Source organism: Fonsecaea nubica (assembly GCF_001646965.1).
Source record: "Fonsecaea nubica strain CBS 269.64 chromosome Unknown Scaff55, whole genome shotgun sequence".
NCBI classification, from domain to species: domain Eukaryota; kingdom Fungi; phylum Ascomycota; class Eurotiomycetes; order Chaetothyriales; family Herpotrichiellaceae; genus Fonsecaea; species Fonsecaea nubica.
In genome coordinates this window covers 132,326-146,783 of record NW_019173728.1, presented here as the reverse complement: position 1 = coordinate 146,783, position 14,458 = coordinate 132,326, and the positions used below count along the sequence as shown (strand labels likewise).

Below are 14,458 nucleotides of genomic sequence, written 5' to 3'. Positions count from 1 at the left end.
ATTAATGTCCTATCAAATAGAATCAAGCAAAGGAAGACAAAGGAAAGGAAAGAAGAGCTTTGCCAGATCGTGCTGGGCTATGCTGGGTGGCTGGTCTGTGGCTCCTAGCGAAGAGGGTCCGAGTGGCAGAGTGCCGAGTAGAGTACAGTACTCGACTCGGTACGAGGTGGTTAATTAGTTAGGTTGCAGAGCAACCAAAAAAACAAAACAAATGGTGTAGTACATTAGAGTCCCGAATAGAATAAGGAAATAGGACAATTCAAATGCCGAATGCGAATGCGCTGCAATGACACGGGGCAAGAGAGCAATTTGATTTCAGAAATTGGTTTGAAAATAAATGTATATCCACTCTTAGTTGAGCCTGGTCATGATGAGCCTGGTCATGATAATAGCCCTCTTACCCATCATCATCATCCTATCCACACACGTATTAGGTAAATCGCTTACTTGGAGTTGTCAACACCACGCTTTGCGCAGCTTGCGATCGTGATACCGCCTAGTCGCCAACAAAAACCCCATGTAAAGAGCTTGGGGTTTGCTTTACAGCTCTCGTGGCCTTTCAACAGCCACAGCCTTCTCTTCGTGGTACTTCTTGGTGCCGAGGGTGGAGATATCATAGCCCTTGCTGATCAGGTAGTCCCGGAAGCGCTCGTCCTCCTTGGTGATCGTGTCCTGGCCGATGTTGGGCAGGAAGACCAGGGCGATGAGACCCGAAAAGATGCACAGGGCGCTGGACACGTAGAAGGGGTATTGTCCCTGCTTGATGACGTTGTCGCCCGCGGCCTTGATGATGTCCGGGAAGATGTAATTGCCAACAAAAGCGCCGATCTTGCCGCACGCGGCGGCGATCCCATAGTACATACCACGAACCGAGGTCGCCGAGGTCTTGGAGGCGACCAGGCCGATGTTGTCCCCGGGACCAATCTCGCCCAGTGCCAGGAAGATGCCGTACATGACGACGAAGCCGCCGACCTGGGAGGCTTGGTCGAGGTGCTTGTAGATGGCGGTCATGATGAAGCCGACGATACCCTGCAGCATCACACCAGTGACAAGGCAGTACTTGGGGCCGATCCAGTCCGAAAGGAAGGCGCCAATGACGGCACCGGGGACGTAGAACAGATTGATGACGGTGTTCCAGCCGAAAGATTTCCAGAGGGGCGCGTCGGAAGGGAGCAAAAAGGCCAGCCACGCGGAAGAGTAGATGCTGAAGGAGTAGGCAGAGAAGTCATAGATGAACCAGATCAGCGAGACGAGGATCAGGCGCCACCAGTAGAACTTCAAAATTAGCCAGTATGGATAGTGGTTCATCTTGTTGCGGTTGTATTCTTCGGGTTCTTGCAGTTTGATTCGCAGCCAGAGAAGTGACAAGGGAGGAATGACGCCCAAGCCCAGCGCGATACGCCACGCAGCGCGGAGATGTTGGTCGGTGAAGATCAGGGCCAAGATCATGGGGACAAAGGCCGCGACGACAAAACCAACGTCAATGGCTAGATTTGTGAAGCAAATGAACCATCGGTTCCGGTGGCCGTTCTTGAGTTCACCGGTGCTCTCCGCACACGCAACTGAGCCGGCAGGGTACTCCCCTCCAATGCCAATACCGAGAAGGAAACGATAGGCAGCCAATGCGGCAAAGAGACCTTGAATGCTGCCACCTGCGCCGTAGGAGCCTGCGCCCAATGCAGCAAAGACGATCAGGATGATGGTGGAAATGAGGAGTGAGTGTCTGCGAGACCAGTGGTCGGATAGGTAACCAAAGACCAGCTGGCCAACAACGGTGCCAGCGAAGGCGATCGAGGCAACATTATTCTGGGCGTCGGATTTGGTGTACTCGTCCTTGTAGATTGTCTTGAGCATGGTGTTGACCGAACCGATGACCTAAAACCCCGCTGTCAGTCATGTCCACATTGATGTGTAAATTATGAGGCACATACGCCATTGAGATAACCGTCAGAGAACAATCCTGCACCGCAGGCCATGACAGGCCATGTGCGTTCCCATCTCGACTTTGGGGTGGCGTCAAGCGGAGCTTCATGGATCGAGTATGAGCGAACAGCTTCAGGACTGACTGTTTCGTCGAAGATCTTCTTTTCAGGAGGAGTATCCATTTTCAAAGGAGAGGGCGTGGTTTGACTTTGTGTGCTGGCTCTGGGGAAAAGGTCGGACAGACTGTGGGACAGACTGAGGGAGAATATATAACTTTTTCCCAGGATGATCTTGGTCGATGCCGATCAGCCATGTGTTGGTGGTTTCTAAACGTGCATCGAAAGATCGGGGGGCGAAGCCCAAAGAAGAAACTACATGCTGATGAACAGGCATATTGGCAGAATGGAGTGGGGTGCGAGCAAGGTGACTAGCAAGGAGCCAGATTGATTGATGGATACACCAGAGGGGAAGTGGAGGAAGACGTCAGAGTCGAGATAGAGGCACCGGGAAGAGGGTAGTGTGGTACGCAGCTGTACAAGTGTGGGTAGCAGTCACTAAGATATGAGGCTAGCCAGAGACGAAGGTGCCATTTGCAGCTAGATACTTAGCTAGGTAGGCGCAATAGGTAAGGACCCCCAAGAGATACCTATCAATACCTAAAAGTTAGTGCCTAGGTACTTACGTAGGTCCTCGTTCTGCAGTTACACTGCTAGGTGGCACAGGTGGTTTAGGTATTCCCTAGCCTGTACCTCGTATGGCTCGCCGATAAAGGCCCCTGCCAAGTGCCAAACCCCGCCTAAAAATCATGTCCCAATACGGCTTGGGCTCCGTGACGAAGGATTGAGATCAAAGCCGGCCAAAAAAAGGTGGCACTCGACACCTTACCCAATGTGAAACCCGAGGTCATGATTGCTGGGCCATGTGAGTGGCTGGATATCCCACCATCGAACCTCCAACGGTAACATCGAGCATCGACTATCGACTAATCCCTCGGTCTGGGTGAGAGATTCGGGATCGCCGCTGCGTGAAGTCCTGCACGATCGACTAGTGCCAACACCCTTGCCTCTCAGGAAAGTGGCCGTCTTCAGTAATTTTTTGACATGGCTCACCCGCTCCTTTGCTCACTATCTATGCACAGGCACGGAGAACCCATTCCCACTCAGGACTCTTCGCCCGCGCAGCCGTGGAGGTTCGCCGTCTTTCGTCTGATAACGACGACACGTGCATATGCTCTGTCGAATGTATTGGCTGCGGAACGGAACAACTTTTGTGTCCCCAACTCCATTCTTGGGTGCCACCCGGGTAGTGGGTGGGTAGGTGCAAGGGTCCCAGGTGCGCCGCAGGTGTTGGTGTGATACACAGAAGTGAACCTTTTCTCCATCATCCAAAGAAAATTTATGCCCAGCCGGCTGCACAGAGGCTTAATCGGCACAGGCTCCCCGAATCAGATGCTGTCGCGAAAAAGCTTGTCACTTATCGTCGCCTTGGCCATCATGCGCATCAACTACATCCCTCCCTTGTATGCACAGTATACTCGGTGCCGGCCACTCCTATTACGCCCAGTATGTACATCGAAGAACTCTTGCCCGTAGAGTCAAAGAAGGGGGAGGAAGAGAGACACAAATTCGACACATTTCCAACCCCCATCGACTGTTCCAGAACACCGCCGGTCCTCCCACCATCTCTATAGCTTCGCCTTCACCTTGCCCCCGGCGTCCTCTTCCTTGGCCTTCTCCTTCAGCAATCTCCGGAGGATCTTACCCGCAGCGCTCTTTGGTATCTCGTCTATGAATCTCACGCCGCCTCGCAGCCTCTTGTGATTGGCCACTTTCTTAGCCAGCCATTGCACGATCTCTTCTGCGTCCTTTTCACTGGTCCTGCTGCGATCACTGGCCACCACGTAGGCCCTTGGCACCTCAGTGTGTTGGAATTCGTCGTACACCCCGATTACAGCCACGTCGTTGATCCCAGGGTGATCCATCAGCTTTCCCTCGAGCTCTGCTGGGGGCACCTGGAACCCCTTGTACTTGATGAGCTCCTTGACTCGATCCGTGATGTAGAAATTGTGGTCTTTGTCCTGGTAACCCACGTCACCGGTCTTGAAGTAGCCGTCCTCTGTGATGGCGTCTTTAGTTGCTGCGTCGTTTTTCCAATACCCCTTGAAAACGTTCGGTCCTGACAGCCACAGCTCTCCTGCCTCTCCCGCCCCCAGTTCTTTACCGTCGGGTGACATGTACTTGGCCGTCATACTTGGAAACATCTTCCCAACACTTCCCACGGACGAGTACCATTCATCCCAGGGCTAGAAGCATTGTGTCAGCGGAGAAAAGTGACAAACTTCCCGACCCTCGACAGGGTGAGTTGGTGAGTACTTACCTGAGTGTGCGTCATGGGAGAGGTCTCGCTCAATCCATAGGCTTGGTTGATCTTGATCTTCAGCCTTTTGTGGACTGCATCGACCAGTTCTCGAGTCAACGGAGCCGCGCCGCTGGTGATCATCCTGACACTGCTCAGATCGTACTCGTCGACAATCTTGTCCCGAGACAGTCGCACGATCACTGGGGGTGCTACATAAATGAAGGTGATCCTGTGCTCCTGGATCGCCTTCAGGAAAACCTCGAGATTGAACGCGGGCATCACCACGAGCTCAATACCGCGATGCAAAGGTTGATGGATGAGCCCCGTGAGCCCGTAAATGTGGTAGAATGGTAAGACCCCCAGAATCTTGTCCTTCCCACTCGAGTACCACTTGCCCATGGCTCCTTTGATCATCAGGACGTCGGCGATGATATTGCGGTGACTCAACATGACCCCTTTGGGGAGACCAGTCGTCCCTGAGCTGTACACGAGGAAAGCGAGCTCGTTGTCCGGGTCCATCTTGCGTCGTCTATAGCGAGTCGCGCCCGACGTCTTCCGGATGTTGGTCCAGTGCTTGACTCTGTGAGACGGATCTCGTTTGCTGCCCAACAATATCACGCGGTCCTCGGGGATGTTGGACATCTTGGCCGCTTTCAAAGCCGTCTCCAGGAAATCAGTCGTCGTCACAATCGCCTTCGACCCAGAATTGGATAACTGGAAAGTCAGCTCATCGGCCGAATACGCGGGATTCGCGGGTGACACGATGCCACCAGCGAAGAAGACGCCATAAACGATCGGTGCAAAGTCGACATCGTTGGGCGCGAAGATGTTCAGCACGTCGCCTTTCCCCCAGTCCCAGAGGTTACGGAGACCACCCCCAAATGCAGTAGCAGCTTCCTTCACATCGGCCCATGTGTAGTGCCGCGATGAGTCCACAGAACGGTAAATGACTGCGTTTCACGATTTGGGGTTAACAGAGAAGTCCTCACTTTCACAGAGTTCAAGGGTGCTTTCTTTGACGAACCTTGGGAATCGGGGAAATCCCGGGGTTGCTCGAACATCAGACCCCAAAGGTCGACATTGGGGATCTCAATGTCCGGATAAGATGATTTGGTGGGCATGGTGGTGACTCTCTTTTCCCCTGTGGTCTTCTTCGAGTATGACTTCCGTATCGATCACGTATGCAGGAGTGAAGCGGGAGCTGAACGATGTCCCCAACCTTTAGTCAGTCGTGATGAACCTCTAACCCCCAACCCCCTCGAGCTATAACAACCCACTGACGTAAGATTTCCTTCCTGGTCCGACACGATACGCGTCGTTTAGTTGCTTTCCACAGCGACTGACCTTGCCAAAAAACAAAGGATAGGAACAACCTCTAAAGACCATGAGCCCATCACCTGGCAGTTTCTGAGGAAGGGACATTTCAGAGCTATGTTGGCCAAAAATTCCCATGTCGACATTGCTCCACCTCCGCAAAACCGGCGGAATTGTCCCGGAATTTCATCGGAACCTCGGCTTGATGATGCGGGTCACTGCCGTTTAAGGAATACTTCGACTTGCCTCCCCTCAACGGCCAAATAATTATCGCTTCGTACGAGTTCGACGTCCACTCTTGGGTCGCTCGCTAGCAGATAGCAAAAGTTGTTGCTGGATTATTCGATATGCATGTGGAGGATCGGGATTATCCGCCGTCCATGGCGCTTATCGTAATTTGCAGCCCTAGTTTCACCATGCTCTTCCTCTGCCATACGACGGAATTCATCGATCACCAAGGACGAGGTCGAGACACAACTTAGTTTCGAATCGGACACGAGCTTTTAAAATCTTGGCTTCGGGGTTGCGAAACTGTGTGTACTTCGACGCTAGATCTATGTGGCTCATCTTCTGGAAAATTTCGACGTGGTCTCGAGCTGGGCAAGTGTCAGTCCCATTCCCACTCTTTTCAACACTTCGTACAACAACTCCGATATCTGCTCTTGCTCTTCGACCCTAGTCTCGTATTATCCAGAATTCGAATTGATCTTAGCAAGTTCCTCGCGGGCATCATCACGAACACGCTCTACTTGGTCGGCCAAATGTCGCCCAGAGTTGTGTTTAAGCTCTGTGGCTTTTTCAAGAATTCCCCATAATGTGGTCTCGGCGTTTCTTGGTGTCGACTTTCCGCAATATAGTGTCATCGAGTATATCAGTTGCACATGCAAGACGCTTGGTTTTTGTTGTTTTCCGGTGCAGTCCGTGGTTTCTACTTGTGAGATGCAGGTGGAATTGACAATCCACCTTGCCCTGGTGCAGGGTGTGACGGTTCCAGATGCGACATGGAGTGGGAGTGAAGTCGGGTCAGATGCTCCATCCAAGGCGTGCATAGACAAGAGATCAACTGCTGCAGGCAGCATGTCCACAGCAATTCTCAGAGTACATCATGAATGAGGTGGTTGATTGTCTCGGAGAGTCATAACTAGATAGAGACCACACCATTCAATCCACTATTACCAATTCCCAACGTCCAACAACGAGGAGAAATTGGAAAGAACTCTGCTTGTTTAAGCAGACTTACCTGATTTGCTGTCATGACATTGGACTGCATGACGCTTTGCGCTCTCCGAGATATTCGACAAGTCGTGCTGAAGACGCCTCGGTGGTAAGTAGCTGCCACATCCGCACCTAGCTACCACCGTGGTTATCTCGGGCCGGCTTTGGGTCAACAATCCCGAGGATTGGATCTTTAACTCAAGTAACTAAGTAGGCTGGTAAAGGACCGCGATGCTGCCGAAAAAGAAAAAGAAATCCGGTGCTAGTTTCAGTGTGTCCTGTTAGACGATCAACAGCGGTACCTTTCTCAATCCTTGGGGAACAAAGTGATGAGCGACATTCCCCTAATATCAATCACAGTAGCCAGTGGATGACATCAATGAGTTGTTGGTCGAGGATTTCCTCAGCTAATCGCTCCCGGATGGTTTGGGTGGTTTAAGTCCCACCACAGCAGTTGAGGAACAGATCATGATGTTCCCTGGAGGGTATCATTGTTGGTGGACGTGAGCACGTCCATCGCTCTGTCCTGCTCAAGAAGTTGGCGAAAGTGATCAAGAAGAAATTCAAACACAAATCCGGGATGGGAACGGCATGTCGTTCGCTATCGAGGACATCCGCGAATGCGGTCTCTGGATTCTGAGCGTCCTATTGCAGGTCGGATCTCACCTCACTGTTTCTTCCATTTCCGCTAGGCGAGGAGGCCTGCACTAGAACATGAATACCTGCTGGAACTCGTGCGAGAATTCGGCAATGGGTGACCTTGCAATTTCGACAAAATGACTGATTGGAGATGCGAGCTTGTGCATCAACGAAGGTGGTTTGGTGTGCAGGCCAGTCACAGAGGAGGACACGAGCAAGAACTGGGCGTTCGAGGATTGACTGCAGTGTTCTACGCAGATAGACAGATGTTGTGGACGGCTAGTTTTCGTGCCATGTGTGAACGGACGAGAAATAACTGTTGCGTTGATTACTGCTAATAATAACGAGGTAGGTGAGATATTGTGTAACGACTGCAAGAAGAATGCAGTGGTGTTTATGAGCGCGAGTACCAGCATGCGCACAAACAACAAAGCAACAAGCATGAGACGATCGTAGGCTGATATTGTCCGAACAGCCGAGGCAGCGCTGTTCGGCGGCTGACATTCCCTGCTACCCGGAGTCGCGCCCTTAAGACCATCATTTTCACCCCCAGTTGGAATCTGAACGCTCCTCCATCTTTGTCCTTCTCATCTGCGACAAGGCCTAAAAGACATCACAAGGGTCACCATCATCATGGTCGCAGACGCCCTTGTCTATCACCCTGCGGTGACTCATTACCTCCGATTTGTCGCGACGACAGGTGAGTCGGTCCAATGCGGGTTCCGCCGAGTGTGTCAACTAACCCAACCACTTCACAGTCGGCCGTGATAAAGTTCTCCGAACGATCCAGTATTTCAGCAGATTCTACGCTTGGTACTTGTATCGTACCAATAACCCGACCAGCGCCATCCAGCCATGGACCACGCTCAAGAACCAATTCGGACTGACGAGGAAAATCCTGCGCGCTGGAAAATTCGTCGAACACATACGGGCCGCTTCTGAACTATACGATGCGGCGGTCAAGTCGGGCAATGGGGACAAGATTGTGCAATACCTTCAGGTCCTGAGACAGATTGGGTACGGAGGCTACCTGTTCTTCGATATGACGACGTTGTTGGATGCAATGGGGGTCAAGAAAGATGCTCGCGCGAAGAGCGTCCAGATCACGGCGTACAAATTCTGGCTCACAGGCCTGATCGCAAGCGCCCTTGCCGGTGTATACAACACCTATAAGTTGAGAGAGCGTGCCAGGGCTGTCGATGAGAAGGACGCCGAAGCCAAGTTGGAGAAGGTCAAGATTGCCAGGTATGTCATAGACGACTCTTCTTCACTCATGTACTGCTTCGTGGTGTGTACCCTTAAACTGACTTCAACACCCAGACAACAACAAAGCGTCAATATCCAGCTGATCTCCGACCTCTGTGACCTGACAGTACCGAGCACAATCCTCGGCTACACCAATCTTGATGACGGTATTGTTGGTTTGGCGGGTGTGACCAGCAGTTTGCTCGGCATATATGGAGCATGGCAGAAGACTGCTTGAGGTCTTATGACGTGAAGACTAAGTAACTCTTTTGCATGGCATCCAATCTAACTACCGCGTGAATTCTGAGTAAATCCGCAGGAATATGAGGGATGATTTGGCAGCTCTCGGACGGATGGATTGGGGGTTTGCAAGTGGAGATTGAGTCCCAATAGAGGTATCGATCGAGTCTGCGGTTGAAGAGTTTGGTCATAGTCAATGCTGCAAGGATGTAGTCGTTTCCCTGTCATTACTGCTATGTCGTCCAAGAGGAACGGTTTGATCATGATCTGCTCGAGTCCAAGTGTTTTTGCCTGCCCTCCTTCAGGTCATAGCTCGACAAACTGCGACACTCGTTTGCTCTGATCTACAATTGTCATCAAGACTATCGACCGAAACACTTAAAACACGCGTCCATTTTGACGTATGCATGCTCTCATCATCTCTTTTTCCTCCCTTCTCTTTTTGGAAAGGCTGTTATTGGACGGTTCGCACCGGAAACGCAGATTCGATTGGTGTAGCGACAAAGAACCAAGGAGGTTGACGCAGGCGGTAGTACCCCTCCTCGCAAACTTCCAGGGAGAAAAAGAGCGAGGCACGCAGCCATTCAACAGCAGTTTCGCAGGGGGCGACATTGGCGGGGGTCAAAGGAACATCACGAGAGCAGAGACGCAAGAAGAGGCAAAGTGAGAGGAAGACTAAGCCTAGACTCAGCTCTCGCCTCCACCTCAATTGCAGCTTGTCTTCCGTCACCCTCCCGTCGCCCTCTTTCTTTCACTCTCTTCTCGAAAACTCGACCCAACACGATAATAAGAAGGGTATTTGCATCCCATTATCGCATGCTCCGCACCTGTGGCACTGATCTCCAATTAGTAGTACACGGCATATCGACGGCACTTGGCCTCTTCCAATCAGCACGCGTCGGGCAGAGTCGGATTGAGTCTCTACGCAAAACCACCTCGTCGTCCTCCGATCTCTCCCGTGAGTTCATCGGGAATAGCACATCGTTTCGGCTTGGCCCCATCGTCAGAAAGATACAATATCAGGTCGATCCCCAAGTCATGGCTGCCGACTACTCTACTCGTCTCCAAGCTGTTCACCAGATCAGGCCTCAGTCGCCCTCTCCAGCAACTGGAACAGCACGTTCAGCATTAGCCAAAGTCCAGCTTCGAGCTTTCTCCTCCAGAATGGTCTCTCACTCTGTCAACAAGACCGCTCTCCACCCGGGTGGTGTCGAGTAAGTTACCCTCCTCTTGATGCCCAAATCCATGAGATCACAATCAACTCACTTCAACTTCAGGCCAACCCGCGAGCACACCGAACTCGAAGAAGAGCTCCACACAACTGCTCACATTGACTACGACCGGGTTGCCATTGTTGCCAACCCATCAGTTTCGGCTCTCTATGAAGATGCCCTGGTCTACGAAACCGGCACAGCCATTACATCCTCAGGAGCTTTGACAGCCTACTCAGGGTCCAAGACCGGTCGTTCCCCGCTGGATAAGCGTGTGGTCAAGGAGGAAAGCTCGGAGAAGGATGTGTGGTGGGGACCAGTCAACAAGCCCATGACTCCAGAGGTCAGTTTATTGTCATCTTCTCCTGTTCTATCCTTTGTACATTGCGAGACTGGTCCGACCCAAATCCGCAAGGACAAGCACATGCACCTAGCAGGCAGCCCATGAGTCGTTTGATCTCGGCCACGGGCGAGCAAGCTCGACGGTGCCTAACACCCAGCGATTCCCCGCAATGCACGGTGATGCAGTGGTTCGCATGTGCGCTACGGACGGCAGGAAACGCCCAAGTTTCTCAGCTGAAGTGTGGCTCTGCCCCGCGTTGCCCGGAAAGGCCCATGACGCAGAGCTGGGCCCTGTGCCGCGGCTAAGAATACTCTTGGCTGCGGATGACTCGGCCAACCCAAGTCATGGGCCGGGAATTGTTCCGGCCTTTGTTCTCTAAGCCCCACGATAAGTTTGTTGTTATGAGAGACCAGGCCGCTGACATACCATCTTGCTCGTATAGGTCTGGAAGATTAACCGAGAACGTGCTGTCGACTACCTCAATACCCGGAACCGAATCTATGTCATTGATGGCTTCGCTGGCTGGGATGAACGATATCGTATCAGTGTCCGAGTTGTCTGCGCCCGGGCCTATCATGCCCTGTTCATGCGGAACATGCTCATCAGACCCTCTCGTGAAGAGCTGGAACATTTCCACCCCGACTATGTCATCTACAATGCAGGGTCCTTCCCCGCCAACAGATACACAAGTGGGATGACCAGTGCCACCAGCGTTGCCATCAACTTCGCTGAGAAAGAGATGGTTATTCTCGGTACTGAGTATGCGGGTGAGATGAAGAAGGGTGTCTTCACCGTCCTCTTCTACGAGATGCCTGTCAAGCATAATGTGTTGACGCTTCATTCGTCAGCTAACGAGGGTGAGAACGGCGATGTCACTGTCTTCTTCGGCCTGTCCGGCACTGGAAAGACCACGCTCTCTGCCGATCCCAACCGCAAGCTGATTGGTGACGATGAGCACTGCTGGTCCGATAAAGGTATCTTCAACATTGAAGGTGGCTGCTACGCCAAGTGTATTGGCCTGTCTGCGGAGAAGGAACCTGATATTTTCAACGCCATTCGTTTCGGCTCTGTGTTGGAGAACGTCGTCTTTGACCCCGAAACTCGGGAAGTTGACTATGACGATGCGACCCTGACGGAGAACACTCGCTGTGCATACCCCATCGAGTACATCGGCAACGCCAAGATTCCGTGTATCAGCGATAACCACCCTAGCAACATCATCCTCCTGACCTGTGATGCTCGTGGTGTGCTGCCACCCATCTCCAAGTTGAACACGGCCCAGACCATGTTCCACTTCATCTCTGGTTATACCTCCAAGATGGCTGGTACTGAAGACGGTGTCACTGAACCACAAGCCACTTTCTCATCTTGCTTCGCTCAACCTTTCCTGGCCCTTCACCCGATGCGCTACGCTAAGATGCTAGCAGACAAGATTTCTCAGCACAATGTCAACGCATGGCTGCTCAACACCGGCTGGGTCGGTGCGGGTGCTAGCACTGGAGGCAAACGCTGCCCATTGAAGTATACCCGCGCTATCCTGGATGCCATCCACTCGGGCGAGCTCGCAAAGGCCGAATACGAGAATTACGATGTGTTCAACCTCAGCGTCCCCAAGGCGTGCCCTAACGTGCCGGATGAGCTCTTGAACCCCAAGAAATCGTGGACCGGCTCAGCCGACTTTGGCGACGAAGTGACCAAGCTCGCCAAGTTGTTCAACGAGAACTTCAAGAAGTATTCGGATGAGGCCACCGAGGAGGTCATCAAGGCCGGGCCCACGGTGTAGATGAAGTGAGGTGGTGCGGAGTGAAGCGAGCTGTTGTTTAGCTTGATTGAGCTAGACGTGCCATGTTTTAATTTGTCGCTTGGGGAGACTTTGGCTGTACAAAGTGGCATCAAAAGGGCGTTTGGTTAAGCAGCGTTCGATTGTTTGGAGCATGGAACAACAACAACAATACGGACGCGAGACGCGAGAGGCATCACGATTGCAACGAACGGACAATATTTGGGACAGCCATCCTCCTACCCTGTTGTCTCAGTCGTCGTTCCGACTTCTAGACATACCGTGGAGGGAGTTGATCGGCCTACATCATATGCCTGCTAACATGAGCTAAGAGATGGGATGATCGTTTTCCTGCGGCAACCATGTGTTGATAGCTTTTCCTTGATTTAAACCACCAAAATAACGGAGCTTTTTCTCACCTGTACACGTTCTCATGCCCACGATCAGGAAGACCACGTGCTCTATTGAACAATCCACCTTCATTTCCGGAACGCTGACTCGATTCATGTCATTCATTGATCATCGTGAGGCCTCTTGAAGTGGGAAGCTGTAAGCTCAATGGGGGAATGATGACCGCGAACCCCATGCCTGATGAATGAGGGCAAAGTACCTGAGGAAAGTAGCCGCCAGTCAGCAGGGACCATGCGGGCCTTACGACTTGTCTGCTTGCGATTGATGGATGTAGGATAACAAATCCTGTGACCCTGTGTCGTTCGTCGACATACGAGGGGCCGATCAAGGTAATTCTCCGGGTCTATGTCTGTAGCGATCCTGCTTTTTTTCTTGTGGAGAATGCTTTGGCCATTTTCATTATTACATTGTGGTCCTGAAAGAGTAGTGTCTCGTGCACCTCGTGGGTGAGAAATGGCGGAGCAATAGGATTAGGGCGCACTTGAACGCCAGAGTACTCTATGTCATGGGGCAATGCGACATGCTGCAGGCTCGCCGCGTCGAGTCAAACCGTCAGGGTCCGCGGAAGTCCCTTTCTCGTGTGTAAGTGAGCATCGACCGTGGGGGGTTTTCGACGAATGTTGCATTGTGCAAGCAAAAGCGGGAGAGCGGTAGCTACTGTAGTGTCAAAGTGTGTAGCTATGGGCACCGGGTGAGGCTATGTACGGATCCCCTCACCGGGTGCCGTTGGCAAAAGCGTGGACTGTGGGCAACGGTGAAAGGAGTGGGCAGTGCCGTCTACGAGAACTGGAGGACTGGGGAGTGGGAGTCAAAAGGGTAGCCCGAGGTTGCCCAAGGGGCGACCAAATAAGACCAATAATGGAGCCCGCGGGTGGAAAAGAAGCGAGCAGCGAGGAGATGCCCCGAGAGAGTGCACTCTGAGTACCTGTCAGTGCCTGTCTAGGTACCTAACTTGTGTACCTAGGTTCCTAGTTCCTACAAAGTACGACAAACGGGTACTTGTCATCGAGCTGGCTACTGTAAGGGCTCGTTACTAAGTGGCCTTCCTAGCGGCCTCGGGGCCGATTCTACATGTAGAATACCTGCATAGGTGTGCGTGCGTGTTCTCGGTACAAGCACCTACAAGTATCTACGTAGTGCTCTTCTACCACCGTCCTCAAACATTCCCCTCCACCAAGTAGGGAATCCCTCGTGCTTTCTAAGATGCCGACAGGGTCCACTGACCATGGCATCGGCATCTCAATGAACTCGACGACTGACCAAATGAACCTAGTTACGGGTTACTAAGAGATTCTCTTGCATTACCATCCCATGCGCTTCGCATGCCTGCAACCCCGATCACCTGCGAATTCTGTGGTCCCACCAAACTCGAATCGAAAAAGCCACCGCACCACGCATCCACCGATCAACATTGTAGAGAAATCCCACTCCACCGGCTCCGGCTCCATGGGCTACAAGGGCTGCAAGGGCTTTCTAGAGAAAGAGACTCCAACCAACCCCATCCAGTGGAAACCCGCGGCCACGCCGCCTGGTCTTCTTACGCTTTTCTCGAATTTTGCCCTCCTTCCGCTCATCCTCTTCCATGACCGCCCTCACACCCACTTCTTCTCTTTACAACATACATACCTCGCTCACCAGCAATTCGCAAAACAGCATCACCTTTGCTGAAACAACTCCCCAACCTCGAACCATGGCCGATCCCGACCCATAGCAGCCTTTTCTCTTCGCCTACCAATCTTTCCTTTCCCCTTGTCCACCCTTTCCGGCGTCAGGCGGTTC

General features: G+C 52.3%; 4 protein-coding genes across 4 annotated transcripts; 2 read left to right on the top strand and 2 right to left on the bottom strand.

The window, feature by feature from the left end:
* Positions 1-540: 540 nt before the first annotated feature.
* AYO20_07695 (hypothetical protein) lies at positions 541-2,105 on the bottom strand (the record flags this gene model as incomplete). Its single annotated transcript, XM_022645980.1, has 2 exons — positions 541-1,875; positions 1,932-2,105. 2 exons carry the CDS (start codon positions 2,103-2,105, stop codon positions 541-543), a joined length of 1,509 nt encoding a protein of 502 aa, XP_022498070.1.
* Positions 2,106-3,607: 1,502 nt separating this feature from the next.
* AYO20_07694 (hypothetical protein) lies at positions 3,608-5,402 on the bottom strand (the record flags this gene model as incomplete). Its single annotated transcript, XM_022645979.1, has 3 exons — positions 3,608-4,225; positions 4,300-5,231; positions 5,306-5,402. The coding sequence occupies 3 exons, from the start codon at positions 5,400-5,402 to the stop codon at positions 3,608-3,610; spliced, it is 1,647 nt and encodes a 548-aa protein (XP_022498069.1).
* A 2,680-nt stretch (positions 5,403-8,082) lies between these two features.
* Positions 8,083-8,932, top strand: AYO20_07693 (hypothetical protein; the record flags this gene model as incomplete). Its single annotated transcript, XM_022645978.1, has 3 exons — positions 8,083-8,149; positions 8,208-8,694; positions 8,770-8,932. The coding sequence occupies 3 exons, from the start codon at positions 8,083-8,085 to the stop codon at positions 8,930-8,932; spliced, it is 717 nt and encodes a 238-aa protein (XP_022498068.1).
* Positions 8,933-9,972: 1,040 nt separating this feature from the next.
* On the top strand, positions 9,973-12,271 carry AYO20_07692 (phosphoenolpyruvate carboxykinase; the record flags this gene model as incomplete). Its single annotated transcript, XM_022645977.1, has 4 exons — positions 9,973-10,148; positions 10,212-10,488; positions 10,583-10,858; positions 10,931-12,271. The coding sequence occupies 4 exons, from the start codon at positions 9,973-9,975 to the stop codon at positions 12,269-12,271; spliced, it is 2,070 nt and encodes a 689-aa protein (XP_022498067.1).
* Positions 12,272-14,458: the final 2,187 nt, after the last annotated feature.